The following is a 15,473-nucleotide window of genomic DNA, read 5'->3' as shown; positions in this document are numbered from 1 at the left end:
GCTCACCTTTCTCACACACTGCTACATTCTTGTACTGTGAGTGAGAGCTGCGGGGACGTGATCTCCGGGCGCCGGCGCGATGATGTGATGTCATCCGGCTGACCTGCCGTGGATGGCGTCCCCGCGGCTCTCACTCCCACTGCAAGAATGACGCAGCGTGAGAAAGATGAGGGAGTGGAGGAGCGGGACAGCTGACAGCTCCCTCTCCGCCATACTGTAAGCTGTCCGTCAATTGCTCCGCACGGCAAAACAAGGCGTGCACACGAATCGTGGGACTTCAGTGACTGAAGTCCCGCGATTCGTGCGCACGCCTTGTTTTGCGCATTATTGGCTTTATCGGCAGGTTAGAAGCCGATACCGGGAAAAAACGTGAATATCGGCCGATAATCGGTCGATCCCTAGTCCTATGTCTTGTGGCTGCTTGCATATTGCCGGCGGCCACAAGAGTGAAGAGCCAATGGCCATCATAAAAGTTCTGACCCACATGAAATAAAATAAACTGATGGCAGAGGAGGCTGCCAAGGCTGTAGGCTGCAGTTATGGTATAGAGTGTACAGGTGAATGGGGAAGTGTGGATCTGTCTGTTCAGGTCACTACAGGACCGGCTCTGCATGCTAAGAGAGACCTATGGAAGAAGAAAGAGATAGTACAGGGTGAGGACGGCATCTGGAGAGTTGGTAAAAAATACTGGGTGTGCCAAGAGCCTTGTACTCCATGGCAGCTTATACGTGGCCACGTATACTAAGCAAAGGGAAACATTTCTAGTGTAGTATCCTTACATTGGGACCTCAGAATTCAATAATGCGGAAATTTTGTTTGTACAGATTTGCATTATTTGTATCTTTTACGACCTAGGTAAAACAATAAAGGTACCTGTTCTGTCTGAGACACCACATAACCATCTTACGTTTTTCAAACACTATGAGTGGACTTCATCTAACTACCTAAGGGGAACCTATATGAATATGTCCTTGTCTACCGGCACTGATTTTGGCCCCTGCAGGCCGGTTTGTAGCGTTGATATAGGCTGGCTAGGTAAGCAAATTTCGGAAAAATTGCATTGTCTTCCAAAAAGCTTGAAAATTTAGTTTCATTGTTCTTGAAGAAGCCATTCATTTTGTAGCTCAAATACTACTATTCTTAATTGGAGAAGATCTTCTATAATACAATGAACCATATTGGGGGTGACCTCAAGCATTTCTATCAGGGCAGCATCAATCGATTTGGAGACAAGATCTTCGTGGTGAAGATAATACTGGGTAGTTATAGTTTAAGGATTTTCATCTTTCTTCTAAAGTGTGACAAAAATTGTCAGTTGAGCCAACCATTGTGGGAAAGCCATTTGTACATATCCCAATGTAGTGATTCCAAGAAGATTGCATAAGGTGAGCGACCATACACAAGATAGAAGGAGGTTGATGGTTGAACATTGGTTGAGTCAAAAATTGCCTGATGAATGATTGTTTCTTTAATGCACCCAGATACATTTTAGTCCACAATGATGTCAGCATACACAACCCACTGGTAGAGAACCGCCCTGCATCCTCTAGTGGCCACAAGAAGAAGCTGGAAGATACCAATGACTGTGGGTGAAACCAAGGTGAATATGTCTTTTTTTTTCTCCTGGGGGGTCATTTCAACAGGGAGAAGCTTATATACAGGGGAAAAGCTAACTAGAGGGGGGCAAGTAAACTATTGAGGGCACCTATATATAGAGAGCAAGCTAACTACAGAAGAAAAGCTAACTACAGGGGAGCCCTATGTACAGAGGGAAAGCTACTTACAGGGCAAACTAACTATAGATATAGAGATCCCTATATACAGGGGGCAAGTTAACTACAGGGTAAAAGCTAATTACAAGAGGAGCCCTATATACAGGGGAAAGCTACCTACAGGTCCAAGCTAACTACAGAGAATCCCAATATACAGAGGACAAGCTTACTACAAGGGGAAAGCTAACTACACTCGACCCCCATATACTTTCTCTTTTATTTACAAAATGCACAAAGGCCAAAATAACATGGAGGGGCAAAATTATTTGCAGGTACTGGGCATTTGATCCAGTAGGTCAGGTCCAGTAGTGGGTCGAAATTGTTCTTGGCCTCAATAATGGTCAGGGTCCCATTTCCTACCACTATAGCTGTACTAACACAATATCTTAAAGCAGAATGTCAAATTTTTCTATTCTTTTTATTTTACAGAAGCTGGAAACCTCTTGTGGCCAGGGACGTGCACACGTAGACTCAAAAGGGGCTTAAGCCCCTGCCCTTTTAATGCATCTGCCCTATGATGCCCTCTCTGATTGGGAACTCCATGGAATGATGTAGGTTTCATTTAGCTGAAATGACTGCCAGAGGTCCCTTACCTCAGGAATTGTGTTTTGTTATCAAACGTAAGGTTTTTATAAACCTTCTTTTTAATAATTAGTGACATTTTTTGTACTTGTACCCCTGCCCCCCAAAATGTCTGTGCACGTCTCTGCTAGTGGCCATGGGTCCTTGGGTCCTGTCGTAATGCACATAAGTTAATAGAACACCACATCAAATGAAACAAGCTAAATCCTATACAACAAACTACAACAATTTACCACACCCCAGGGGGCAGGAGAACATCACCACTAGTCCCTCCCCTGCCTAATGTGATATGTGACACATGGAGGGATTAAGGCGACAAATAAAAGGTTCCGAACCTGTTGGTCATCACAGTAGGAGTCATCATGATCCAGATCCTCGGTCTTGTGCTGTTGTACACAGGAGCTGCTGCAGGTAACTTCTTTCCTCCTTTATGGAGTCAGTACTTGTATTGGGAGGGATTCCTATAACAAGACTCCCTGATGGAACTGCTCTTCATGCCTTTTTATTTCTTGTACAATTTTTATTGTGTCATTCTCATTTTCCTTGGATTGTCTCATTGCTTCTCTTCTCAGGACTGCTGTGCACTTTGGTTCCTGGAAATCTGACACAGATCGATGCAGGCGCTGGTCAGGTCTATGGTGTGAACTATGATGACAACATCTTCCAATGGGTGGGCACATACTGGAAGCAGATTCCTGGCAAGCTGATCCATGTGACGGTCGGTCCAGCCGGTGTCTGGGGAGTCGACAGAATGAATTATATCTTTAAATTACAAGATGACGACTGGTTGCCTGTAAATGGTAAGGACATCTTTACTGCCTTAAGGTCTTCTCGGTCTGCACCATTTCCGACCTATTCCACTCCAAATGTGTAAACACAAAAGCGACAGAATTCACTTTATCATGGCAGCTAGTGTTCAGCCAACATCTCTCTTATGTGTATGGCTACCCTTGGCTTTAAAGTTTTGGAATTTACAGCTGTCCGCTGACACCTATCTTTCCCAATCCCTCCATACACATGGATGTTGATAGATTCCTACTAACAGTTTCTGCAGAACATACCCGAGCTGCTGAGTTTGCTTTTCTCTGATCTGTAATGTCTGAGCACATGAGATTATCAAATATATCTATCTATTTTATATGATCTAATATCTATTTATTTAGCTATTTGTCCATTGCACTCATCACCCTCGGAAAGAATTTTTGGAATGTCAAACGAAACCCATCAGGGCTGCCCCGTTATCCCCGATGGTTTTTGTTTTGTCAATAGGACACCTTGTATGTGCTATTCGTATGGACTCAAGAATCACGGGGGTTAATAGAGGGAACAGGTATCACTCTATATCCCTATACACGGATGACATAATATTGAGTTTAACAAATCCTTCAGAATCGTTGCTGGGGGTGATGTCTGCAATATAACTATATGGGGGGGCTATCAATGTATCTCTTAAACAAACATAAAACTAAGGCATTAGCTATAGGTATAAGGGAAAAAGACTTAAAGGAGTACTCCGCCCCTAGACATCTTATCCCTTATCCAAAGGATAGGGGATAAGATGTCTGTTCATGGTGGTTCAGTTGCTGGGACCCCCCACGATCTCCAGCCTGTGAACCCAGTAATCCACTGAACGGTGAAAACTCTGCTCCATGTCAGATTACGAGCGACCACAGCAGTCACACCCCCTCCTCTAAACATTTATGGAGGGGATGTGAGGACCTCAATCAGACATCTTTATCCCCTATGTGTCGAGGGGTGGAGTACTTCTTTATGACAGAATAGTACAGCCTATTGGGGGGTCAGACTTACAGAAAAAAATTAACAACATGTATTTTGTATGCTGCTAAAAATTAACATCGAGGCAAAAAGTACCTTATCCCTTCTTTGCCTGTTTCCTATCTGGGGCCAGACTGGGACCAAAAAAAGGCTAAGCTAAGCAGCCCATTATTTCTAAACAAAATTTCCAATGATGACAAATATAATACTGGTATACTGATTTTGCGTTGTCTGTTATATTTAGCATGTCAGTCATTTGGCATGATGTAATGATAAAAAGAATAAAACACAATGAAATGCAACACATAAAGTGCAATATCTTTTATAAAAGATTTAAAAAAAACAATAATATAATATAATAACATTTTACATTTTACTGTTTTTGGCATATACTTTTTCACATTCAAAAGGGAAAAAAACGACTGTGGATTCAGCAATTTTCGTAGAAGTTCAATGGTTACTGCAACTCAATGATGTCATCAGAATCGAGCTCCATTACTGTATCTTCGTCTGTTGCCATCAACATGAAAGAGCTTAAATGCTCCTGAGATATAGAACTTCTCAGACGGTTCTTAATAAACTTCAAAATGGAGAAACTTCTTTCACATGCAACTTAAGTGTAAGACGATATAAGAAGAAATGTGTAGGCTAAACCAATGACATTGTAGGTACCAGGTAACAAATTACAGTGCTGGAGATTCTTGTAGCAGTAAATAGTTCAGTTTCTACAGGCAGAGGGTTGTAATTTCCTACTGTATTTGGTCTTTTGTTATGTCCTCTTAGGCCATTTTCACACTGCCGTTGTGCCTCATCAGAAAATGTATTTTTTAAATTTATTTTGTATTTATTTTTATGCCTTTAACATCCGTTATCCGGACGGGGCCCAATTACTATTATGGGGTCCGTCAGGCACCATTGTTTTTTAACGAAAGTAGCAGGAGAAAAATACGCTGCATGATGTACTTTTTCTCCTGCTATTCTTCCGGTTCCCTGACGTGTTCAAATGGAAGTGTGAAAGAAACCTAAATGGTATGCAGCCTCATCTTTACCCCCACCTATAAATCAACTCTTGTTTCCCTATGATTGACTTCTGTCACCTGTTTGTTACTTGTTCTTGCCTTACAGACATTTGTTTATGCAAAAGTTGATGATCGATACCAGAGCTGCAGGATGTCAGGAAAAAGGCTTCGGTGCACGCATTGTGCAATATACTTTTCTCGGGCCCTTCAGTTCTCTGATAAACAATGATATTTACAAAAGGCAAAAAGTTGTTTTGTATATGAACGAGAAAAGTAAATGATAGATCAATGTATGTTATTAGATATTCTGGCATTTCTACAATCACTGGTTCCCTTGGTAATTTGTGTGCCCCAGTTCTGTATGTTTCTTAGTGCAGTGGTTCTCAAGCTTTTTTCCTGGGTACTCCTTGACAGCCCATTCCCAAAAAATTGTACCCCCATATTAGAGACATTTTGTAGTGATTATAGTATAATTCATATACTTTACTTTCCTCTATAACAGGCCCCCTGTTCCTCTCCCTATGCCCCCTGATTTACAGGTGACGTCTTCTCTAACCGGAGTTGTTAACTATTCTTTACTATCTGGCCTAGACCGCCATTAAGATTTTTCCCATACAAGTCTTCTCCACAGAACCAGCCAAACAAACATTTAAGGCTCCTTTCTACAGTACAATACCCACCTCTTTACAAACTACCCATATTTAGTGTCACACACAGTAATAGTACCCGCTTTGTGTCGCCATAAAGTTTTTAGGCCCCTCTATGTCCCCAAATATAGCTGTAGGGCCCCAAACTGCCCCCATATATAGTTGTAGGCCACCATACTGTCCTGCTTTGGTGCTCCACTGCTCCTCTGGTCTGGGGACCTATTGTTATGTCTCAGAACAGTAGGTCCCCGGTCTGCAGGGGCAGTGGAGCCAGAAAGCTGATGGTAGTTACTTCCCACAGCAGCCCAGTGCCCGTGCTTCCCCTTCGTGGTCCTCCTGCTCCGCTCCTCGGTGCAATGACGTCAGCCTACCATTTCTTTCAAAATGGTCCAGACCAGTAACCAGTGGCAGTGGCTGCCATTACTGATTCATTTTCAAGTACCCCCTGGAGAACTGCTAAGTACCCCTGGGGGTACTTGTACCCCAGGTTGAGAACTACTGCCTTAGTGGATATGAATTCTGCTATATAGTTGTAACACTCACGTTTCTGAAGACAGGAACTCCGGTGTATGTGGATCTGCTGGACCGGAGTCTAAGGTGCCGCTGGTTTTCACCAGAGCCCACCGCAAATTGGGATGGGCTTGCAGCTGCAGGCGACACCCAGGTTGCTACCCCTGGCACAGCTCGACCACACAGGCGGCTGAGGAGATGCGAGGCACAGGAGAAACACCCGGAGAGTGACGGACTGGGGCTCGCATGCGGGCGCGTCCCGCGATGCGAGTCCCGGCCCCGTCGGCAGCAGTAGGTAAGGGGACCATGCACTCACGGCCAGCGTATGAGGAGGAGCGCATAGCGTAACAATAGTTATTTGTTCTGTGTCTGTTCAGGGCTGGCTCGGCCTATAGGCAAAATAGGCAGCTGCCTAGATCGCCCTCTTCATGGGGGGGGGGGGGGGGGCACCGCTCTGCCTGCCAAAGGAAAGTTAGACAACCAGCATCCAAACCACTCGCTCAGCCAGCAACATGATGCTGCTGGCTGTGCGAGTGGTTTGGGTGCTGGTTGTCTAGCTTTCCTGTGTGTCACCCCAGTAGTCAGCTAATTACATGAGGAGGGGGCTTGTCACAGTGTGTCTCCCCAGTAGTCAGCTAATTACATGAGGAGGGGGCTTGTTACAGTGTGTCACCCCAGCAGTTAGCTAATTACATGAGGAGGGGGCTTGTTACAGTGTTTCACCCCAGTAGTAAGGTGATTACATGATAAGGTTTGTTACAGTGTGTCACCCCAGTAGTAAGATAATTACATGAGGAGGAGGCTTGTTACAGTGTGTCACCCCAGTAGTAAGGTGGGGTGTGCCAAAGGGCCGGCCAATGGGCGGAGTCAAGGAGGCGGCAAAATTAGCTTTTGCCTTGGGTGACAAAAATCCTTGCATCAGCCCTATATCTGTTGCCTCTTTATTTGTCACCGAAACTCTTTGCATGAGGACTGAACATATCCACGAGAAAGTATATTGCACAATACGTGCGCCGTAGCCTTTTTCCGACATCGGGCAGCTCTGGTATCGATGATCTACTTTTGCATAAACAAATGTCTGTAGGGAGAGAACAAGTAACAAATAGGTGACAGGTACTGTGACGGGTATTAGATGTTGCAAAATTCATAGGAAAACAAGGAAGGATTTATAGGGAGGTAAAGATGAGGCTGTATACAATTTAGAGGACATAATAAAAGACCATGGCAAGTTTTTAGAACTCATTTTGTAAATTTTGTGGGCTTCCATTTCTACGCAGTACATTTTTCAGTAAATATGACCCCTTCTCTTTATTCTGTAGGTCCATACGATTAAAATGATCCCCTACTTATATAGGTTTCATTTTGTCTCACTTCTGAAAAAAATCATAACTACATGCAGGAAAATTAATATGTTTAAAAATGTCCTTTTCTGACCGCCATAACTTTTTATGGGGATGTATGAGGGCTCATTTTTTGAGACGTAATCTGAAGTTTTTAGCGCTACCATTTATGTTTTGATCAGACTTTTTGATCGCTTTTTATTTATTTTATTTTTTTGTGGTATAAAAAGTGGCCAAAATGGGGATTTGCTCCTACTCTGGACAGTTCCTAAAATGGACAGAGGTGTCAGCAGAGAGCACTGTGGTCAGACAGAAAGGAAATTTAAAAAGAAAAGAACTTCCTGTGGAGCATATAGCAGCTTATAAGCACTGGAAGGATTAAGATTTTTAATAGAAGTAATTTACAAATCTGTTTAACTTTCTGGCACCAGTTGATTTTAAATAAAATATTTTCCAAATATTTCAAAATCTGGACTTCAAGCTTCAGTAATGGAATAACTAAGCCGACACTTGGTTAGATTTAATGAAGAAATGTGGTGTCCCGGTACCATATGGTATACCGTACCTTTTATGGTGGTCCCAAAAGTCAGAGTTACTTTGTTCCAGTAGGGTCCTCCTGGTGGGATAGCCCCTAGTCACCTCTTCCTTCTTCCATTTTGTGATGTTTGTATATGTATTTAATTGCATATTTAATTGTGTATATAGTGTCGCAGGACCTTAAGTCATGTGATGAATGTTAATTCTCTTAGGGCATGTTGAAAGACCTTCCTAGGTCACATGGGTGGTCACATGCCTAGACCATAATTCCTTGTGTAAAGATAATGACAGATGGTATGGCCAATGAGCTCAAGGCTAGCTTCTGCCCATATAAGGGAGCTGCCAGCCTATCCTCGCTCTCTTGGGTTCCAGACTAGCAGAGAGTAGAGATCAGTGCAACTTTCAAATACAAGACCAGGCCGAAGCCTGATAATACCAAACCGTGAGTTACAATACAACTCCCCGCTAAAGTCCGCGTGACTGCTGGACCTAAACTCAATCCCCTAAATCCAGCGGAACAGCGCATATAAATCTCCTAAGCTTTAAAACTCACAAGGTCCCAACCAACTGTCAGGATCCTCATAGACTCTGATTGCATAAAGACTGTTCCTGTTTGATACTGCATAAAACCTGCAGTAAAAGTTCCAACAGTTTTCCGAAACCTCCGGTTGTGGACATTCATTTATTATACCTCCCTATCGCTCTTGCGACGGGTGGCGATAGGACAAGAATATACAGAGGAGCCCTCACCCTGGCGTCACGACAGTTAAGGGTTAAACCAGCACCCTTTCATCACTGCACAGCTACACCCCATATACCCTACACCCCCACAAGCTTACCACAGAAGCAACATCCAAACATTTGCATTCCCAACAGGTAAATTTTGTCATTGCAGTGGGTCAGGATGAAAACATAATTCCTGGACGAACATAGAATTACAGAAGATTTATATATATATATATATATATATATTGAACACCAGGAAAGAACAGAAACAGATCTGGTGAACAAGTCTCACACGGTCTGTAAAAACTGAACTATTTACTGCTACAAGAATCTCCAGCACTGTCATTTGTTACCTGGTACCTACAATGTCATTGGTTTAGCCCACACATTTCTTCTTATATCGTCTTACACTTAAGTTGCCTGTGAAAGAAGTTTCTCCATGTTGAAGTTTATTAAGAACCGTCTGAGAAGTTCTATTTCTTAGGAGCATTTAAAGGGGTACTCCACTGGCCAGCATTTGGAACAAAATGTCTCAGTTGTCCCACTTTGGTCCCCGGTGCACTCTTTATTTTGGTTCCCTGTGGTCAATACGTAATACTGCAGCTTTGTGAATTGATGTCCTGCTTCGGCCAGTGGTTGGCTGAGTAGCAATGTAACCAGAAGGAAAACCAGTGTAGTGGCTTAATATGTCACCGGTTACTGGTGGGGGAAGGACATAGATGCTGTCTGTGATCCTGAAAGACGCAGCATGACGTATTGACCACAGGGAACCAAGATGAGGAGTGCACCAGGACCGCAGCGGGACAACTGAGGCAATGGGGGAGCGGTGGAAGGCAAGTTTATTTTTATTTTTTTTAACGGCAGAATGGGAATGTTAAAAAACAAAAAACCCTATTCAAGACTACTCCTTTAATTCCTTACTTTCCCTTGCGGTTAGTTAATGGAAATATAGTTGTTCAGGGCCAGGCCCAGGGCTGAAAGCCTGTTCATGGTCAAGTATACTAACACCATTAGGACATCGGGCTGAAATGTACAACCTGTACCCACTTCTGCTGTTTGACAAGTGCTCTGGAGCTGAGGGCTCTTCATACCCGATGGGTCCTGGTTACTATCAGCAGCCAGGACCCACAGCTATTACCGGCCAATCGCCGATCGGGCCGATATCCGGCATTAACCCTTTAGACGCTGTGAACAAAGTTAATCATGACGTGTAAATGAAAAAGAAACAACAACAATATTTGCTGGCTAGCCTCTGGAGCTGACCGGGTATTGTGAATAAAAGCTAAAAAATAAAAAAAAGTTAATAGATATGAATAAGCCCCTGATAAAAGTTTAAATCACTCCCCTTTTCTCCCATTTATTTAAAAAAAAAAATAATAATAATTATATAACCAAAATAAACATGTCCAAACTCTTAAAAATTGTATATTATATGAAAAGGTCAATGGCGTAAATTTAAAAAATACTGAAGTCCTAAAGTGCAGATTTTTGGTCTCCTTATAAACCATTAAAACATGTAAACAAAGTGATTAAAAAGTCCATCAAAATAAAAATGGTGCCATAAAAAACTACAGATCATGGTGCAAAAAAAAAAAAGAGCCCTCACACATTCCTGTATACAGAAAAATAAAAGCGTTATAGGGGGTCAGAATTGGATAATTTTAAGGATTCCCGTTTTTGTTTTTTTTTTATACAAAAAGTTATAATTTTTTACAAGTACCGTAGTAAAATTTAACAAAACCTAAATAAATTGGTATCATAGTGTGTCATTTTACCAAAAGGCATGCTGCGTAGAAACAGAAGCTCCCAAAAGTAGCAAAATAAAGTTTTTTTTTTTCAATTTTACCCCACAAATTATAATTTATTTTCTTTTACTGTATGTTTTATTGTAATATTAGTGATGTCATTGCAAAGTACAAGTCGTCATATGGGTCTAAATCCATACATTGCTCATTTGCTTCCTTGATGTAAAGTTTTACAGCGGGGCCTTTACAGTTTTACTGCCCCAGGCGGCATGTGGGTAAGATGTTACATCTGATCTGATCTTTAAATGACCTGACCGCAGATTTTACAAATTTTAGAATCACCACGCGGCCCTCACCTCTAAGGTTTGGACCAAACAATCATTGAGCAGTGTAAAAGGCTCACTAAAATCAGTTTCTAGATCTCCTAGATTAGTGCACATATTAGGCATCGGTCTGCCCATCCAAAAAGACTTGAAATCAGAATTGTGGCACACAGACACTTCCTCTTTAAGAGGCTTGTCAGACTAGCTGGTGCAGTGGCGGATCCAGAGTTTTATGTCGGGAGGGGCTATGACTGCACAGGGGAATGTCCGCACGGAAAATCTCAGCACTTGGAATAGTGGCAGGAAGGGCCTTTGGGGGGGAAGTCAATTGCCTCATTGCCTCCCCGAAACCGCCACTGAGCTGGTGCTACTCTCTTCTTCTGAGGCTACATTTCTGGCTCCGCTCCTCACTATGAATGACGTGAGGGGTGTGGATAAAGAGACATGCACAGCACATCTATACACAACTCACCACTGTGAAGCAACCTCACGTGAGTCAGGTCACACTGCTGAGACTCTCGAAAAGTGGCGGCCGTGGCTCTTTCCCTAAGTTATACCTAGAGCGGGTGGCCCGGCCTATGCGGCTTGATGTCTGATCTACATTTGAATAAGGTACTGCTGGCGGCCACTACTTTTAAAGCGGTGGCTGCAGCCTGTGGCTTCTCCTGATAGTTTAAGTGCGTCACATCAGGGCAGGCCAACAGACAACCTGGCCCACCTGGTAAATGCCCGATGGCCAGTCCAGCCCTGCTTCTATCTATCTATCTATCTATCTTTCTCTGATTCACCTAACATTATCCATAATTTTGTTGCCCTAGGTCATCTGAAACAGATAGATGCAGGTGGGAATAAATTCCTGTCTGGAGCCAATAAATACGATTGGGTTTACTGCCTGGACCAGGATCAAACCGTTTCCACATCGGACGTCTTCTCCTATACCGAACTAGATGGGAGTCTGAAGTATTACAGCTGTGGCCCTTATGGCTGCTGGGGTGTCAACCGCTACAATGACATATATTACCGCCATGATGTGAAGCCCACAGAATGCTGGGGAAGTTACTGGCAGCAGATAAGAGGCAGTTTAGTCATGGTGGAGGTCGGCACAGATGGCTCAGTGTATGGTGTGAACCCACAGGGAACTGCATTGAAAAGGTAAAAGCTTTGTAGACATTGTATATCACTATTATACATGGTATATAAACAGGATGTGGTGGTATAGTGACTGACACCATAGAGTCATAAGATTTACTCCCAACCTGTACAAATTCGGCATGTCATTAGTATATTCTTATTGTCAGGGGCATAAACAGAAATAAGAGGGCACCACAGGAGACATCACAAGAGGTCCCACGGGGGGGGGGGGGCACGTCCGCCGAAAGTTCATCGCTGGTGATAATTTCATAGTACAATGTATCTCTATATATAAATATAAATCTGCCACACACTGCACCCTCTGAATATAATACTGCCACAAACTGTGCCCTGAAATCGTGCTGAAAAACTCGGCTCATACTAGAGTATATACGGTAATTGATGTAAATAACAGTCATCATAATTCTCATGTTATCAACTATTAAGAGGAATTTTATTGGATAAACCTCCTAATGAAAACAGAATTGTTTTTAAACATAAAAAAAACTTACAATGCCATGTTTCAAATTATTACGCACAGTAAGTTTCAAAACACTTTATAGGTTGTAAAGAACTGAAAATTGTCATTTGTTGTGTTTGCAGCATTTGCTGAAATCAAAAGCTATTTACATCAAACTTTTAACAACATTTTAACTTTTAAACAATTTAACAGGTCACGTTACATTTTAACATAGGACCCCTTATTTGATAGCAGCTTCACAAGTCTTGCATCCATTGAACTTCTTAGTTTTTGGATAGTTTCTGCTTGAATTTGTTTGCAAGATGTCAGAATAGCCTCCCAGAGCTGCTGTTTGGATGTAAACTGCCTCCCACCCTCATAGATCTTTTGCTTGAGGATGCTCCAAAGATTCTCAATAGGATTGAAATCAGGGTAGGATGGAGGCCACACCATGACTTTCTCTCCTTTTATCCCCACATCAGCCATTGATGCAGAGGTATTCTTTGGTGCATGAAGATGATTTTATTACGGAAAGCATAGTTTTTCTTTCTGTACCAGGCAAGAAAGTGGTCAGTCAGAAACTCCACATACTTTGCTGAGGTCATCTTTACACCTTCGGGGACCCTAAAGGCGCCACCCAGCTCTCTTTCCATGACTCCGGTCCAAAACACATAATTGAGTACACCCCTCACATTTCATTTTTGGAAATAATTTATCAGTGAAAACACTGAAGTATTACCCTATTGTCAATGTCAATATGTTGTGAGGCCACCATTATTTTCCAGCACTGTCTTAACCCTTTTGGGCATGGATTTCACCAGAGCATCACAAGTTGCCACCCTTCCATGATGACATCACGGAGCTGGTGGATGTTAGAGACCTTGTGCTCCACCACCTTTCGTTTGAGGATGCCCCTCAGATGCTAAATAAGGTTTAGGTCTAGAGACATGCTTGGCCAGTCCATCACCTTTACCCTAAGATTCTTAAGCAAGGCAGTGGTGGTCTTGGAGGTGTTTGGGGTCATTATCATGTGTTAATACTGTCCTGCAGCCAAGTCTTCAAAGGGAGGGGATCATGCTCTGCTTTAGTATGTCACAGTACATGTTGGCATTCATGGTTCCCTCAATGAACTGTAGTTTCCTGGTGCCAGCAGCACTCATGTAGGCCCAGACCATGACACTTCACCACCATGCCTGACTGTAGACAAGACACACTTGTCTTTGTACTCCTCACCTGGTTATTGGGATCACACATGCGAGAGAGAGAGAACACCAAATTTAACACATCTTCTCCCCATTCACACCTAAGACCTTGTAACACTAATGAGTCACTTAGCACCGGGGGGATAGGTAATTGGTCCCAATTTGGAACTGTGAGAGGTGGACTCACTTATGTGAGAGACTGTAGCTATGACGCTACTGTCCTAATCAATATATCTTCATTGTAGATTTAAAGGGGTACTCCACTGCCCTAGCGTCCGGAACATTTTCTTCCGAATGCTGGGTGCGGGGGTCGTGATGTCACGACCACGCCCCTTGTGACGTCACCCCACGCCTCCTCAATGCAAGTCTATGGGAGGGGGTGTGGCATCCGCCACACCCCCTCCTATAGACTTGCATTGAGGGGGCATGGCGTGACATCACAAGGGGTGTAGTCATGACGTCACGACCCCCGCAGCCCGCACCCAGCATTCGGTACAAAATGTTCAGGACGCTGGGGAAGAGGAGTACCCCTTTAAGTGTCCTTTTCTCTCTATTTCAGGAAGGGGATCTCGGCTATGAATCCTACTGGAATATCTTGGAGTTGGTTGGATATGCCTGTCAGCTTACAACATGTATCTTATGATGAGGGAAACCTGTGGCTTCTCACCCAGAATGGAGACATCTTTAAATGCAGAGCTAATGGCTTCTGAGACCCAACCCGGCAGTGAGGTCCCATGATGTCACGTCACAGAACCAACTCACAGCAAAAAGGATGCACGCTGTTCTTTGTGATTCAGACATAACGGGAAAAATATAAAAAAATTTAATGTGATAATAACAAATAATATCTAAAATAAATTAAAAACAACACTACATTCAATTTTTGTAATATTTATTGCATGAAATAAAACCTGCTGGTTAATGTAGAACCATATGTCTTTTTCTCAGTAGACACTTCAAAGCAGTTCCCCAAAAATCTAGGACAGGGGTTGCCAAATATAATATTTGTCCTCCTGGAGGCAAGAAGTCTTCCATACACTGATAACCCCCCCAGTATTAACAGGTTTATATACAGGGAGATATCTTCTATACGTCCCTGTATATATACCTGTTAGTGTCTTCCTATAACCTGTATATAACCACCTATGTATATCCTCTATGTGTATGATGCAGCTTTACAACCCCGGCCACTCTGTCCCTCTGCTTCACCTTGGTTACAGACTTGTACGGTAGACCAGTACGGTGGTGGCTCGGGGGCCTCCATGCTGTGTGGTGAGTTAAAGGGGTACTCCGGTGGAAAACTGTTTTTTTTTTTTTAAATCAACTGGTGCCAGAAAGTTAAACAGATTTGTAAAATATTGCTATTAGAAAATCTTAATCCTTCCAGTACTTATTAGCTGCTGAATACTACAGAGGAAATTCTTTTCTTTTTGGAACACAGAGCTCTCTGCTGACATCTCTGTCCATTTTAAGAACTGTCCAGAGTAGGAGAAAATCCCCATAGCAAACATATGCTGCTCTGGGCAGTTCCTAAAGTGGACAGAGGTGCCAGCAGAGAGCACTGTGTTCCAAAAAGAAAAGCATTTCCTCTGTAGTATTCAGCAGCTAATAAGTACTGGAAAGATTAAGATTTTTTAATAGAAGTAATTTGCAAATCTGTTTAACTTTCTGGCACCAGTTGATTTAAAAAAAAAAAAAAAGTT

The 15,473-nt window shown here is 42.8% G+C and overlaps 1 protein-coding gene across 1 annotated transcript; it reads left to right on the top strand.

The window, feature by feature from the left end:
- The first annotated feature begins 2,716 nt into the window (after positions 1-2,716).
- LOC130294197 (fish-egg lectin-like) lies at positions 2,717-14,482 on the top strand. Its single transcript, XM_056543738.1, has 4 exons — positions 2,717-2,765; positions 2,927-3,154; positions 11,796-12,129; positions 14,330-14,482. The coding sequence occupies exons 1-4, from the start codon at positions 2,717-2,719 to the stop codon at positions 14,478-14,480; spliced, it is 762 nt and encodes a 253-aa protein (XP_056399713.1). The 3' UTR covers positions 14,481-14,482.
- The last annotated feature ends 991 nt before the right edge of the window (positions 14,483-15,473 follow it).

This window comes from Hyla sarda, chromosome 10 (assembly GCF_029499605.1).
Source record: "Hyla sarda isolate aHylSar1 chromosome 10, aHylSar1.hap1, whole genome shotgun sequence".
Lineage (NCBI taxonomy): Eukaryota > Metazoa > Chordata > Amphibia > Anura > Hylidae > Hyla > Hyla sarda.
Note: the sequence above shows the minus strand (reverse complement) of the source record. Positions and strands in the feature narration are given on the sequence as shown.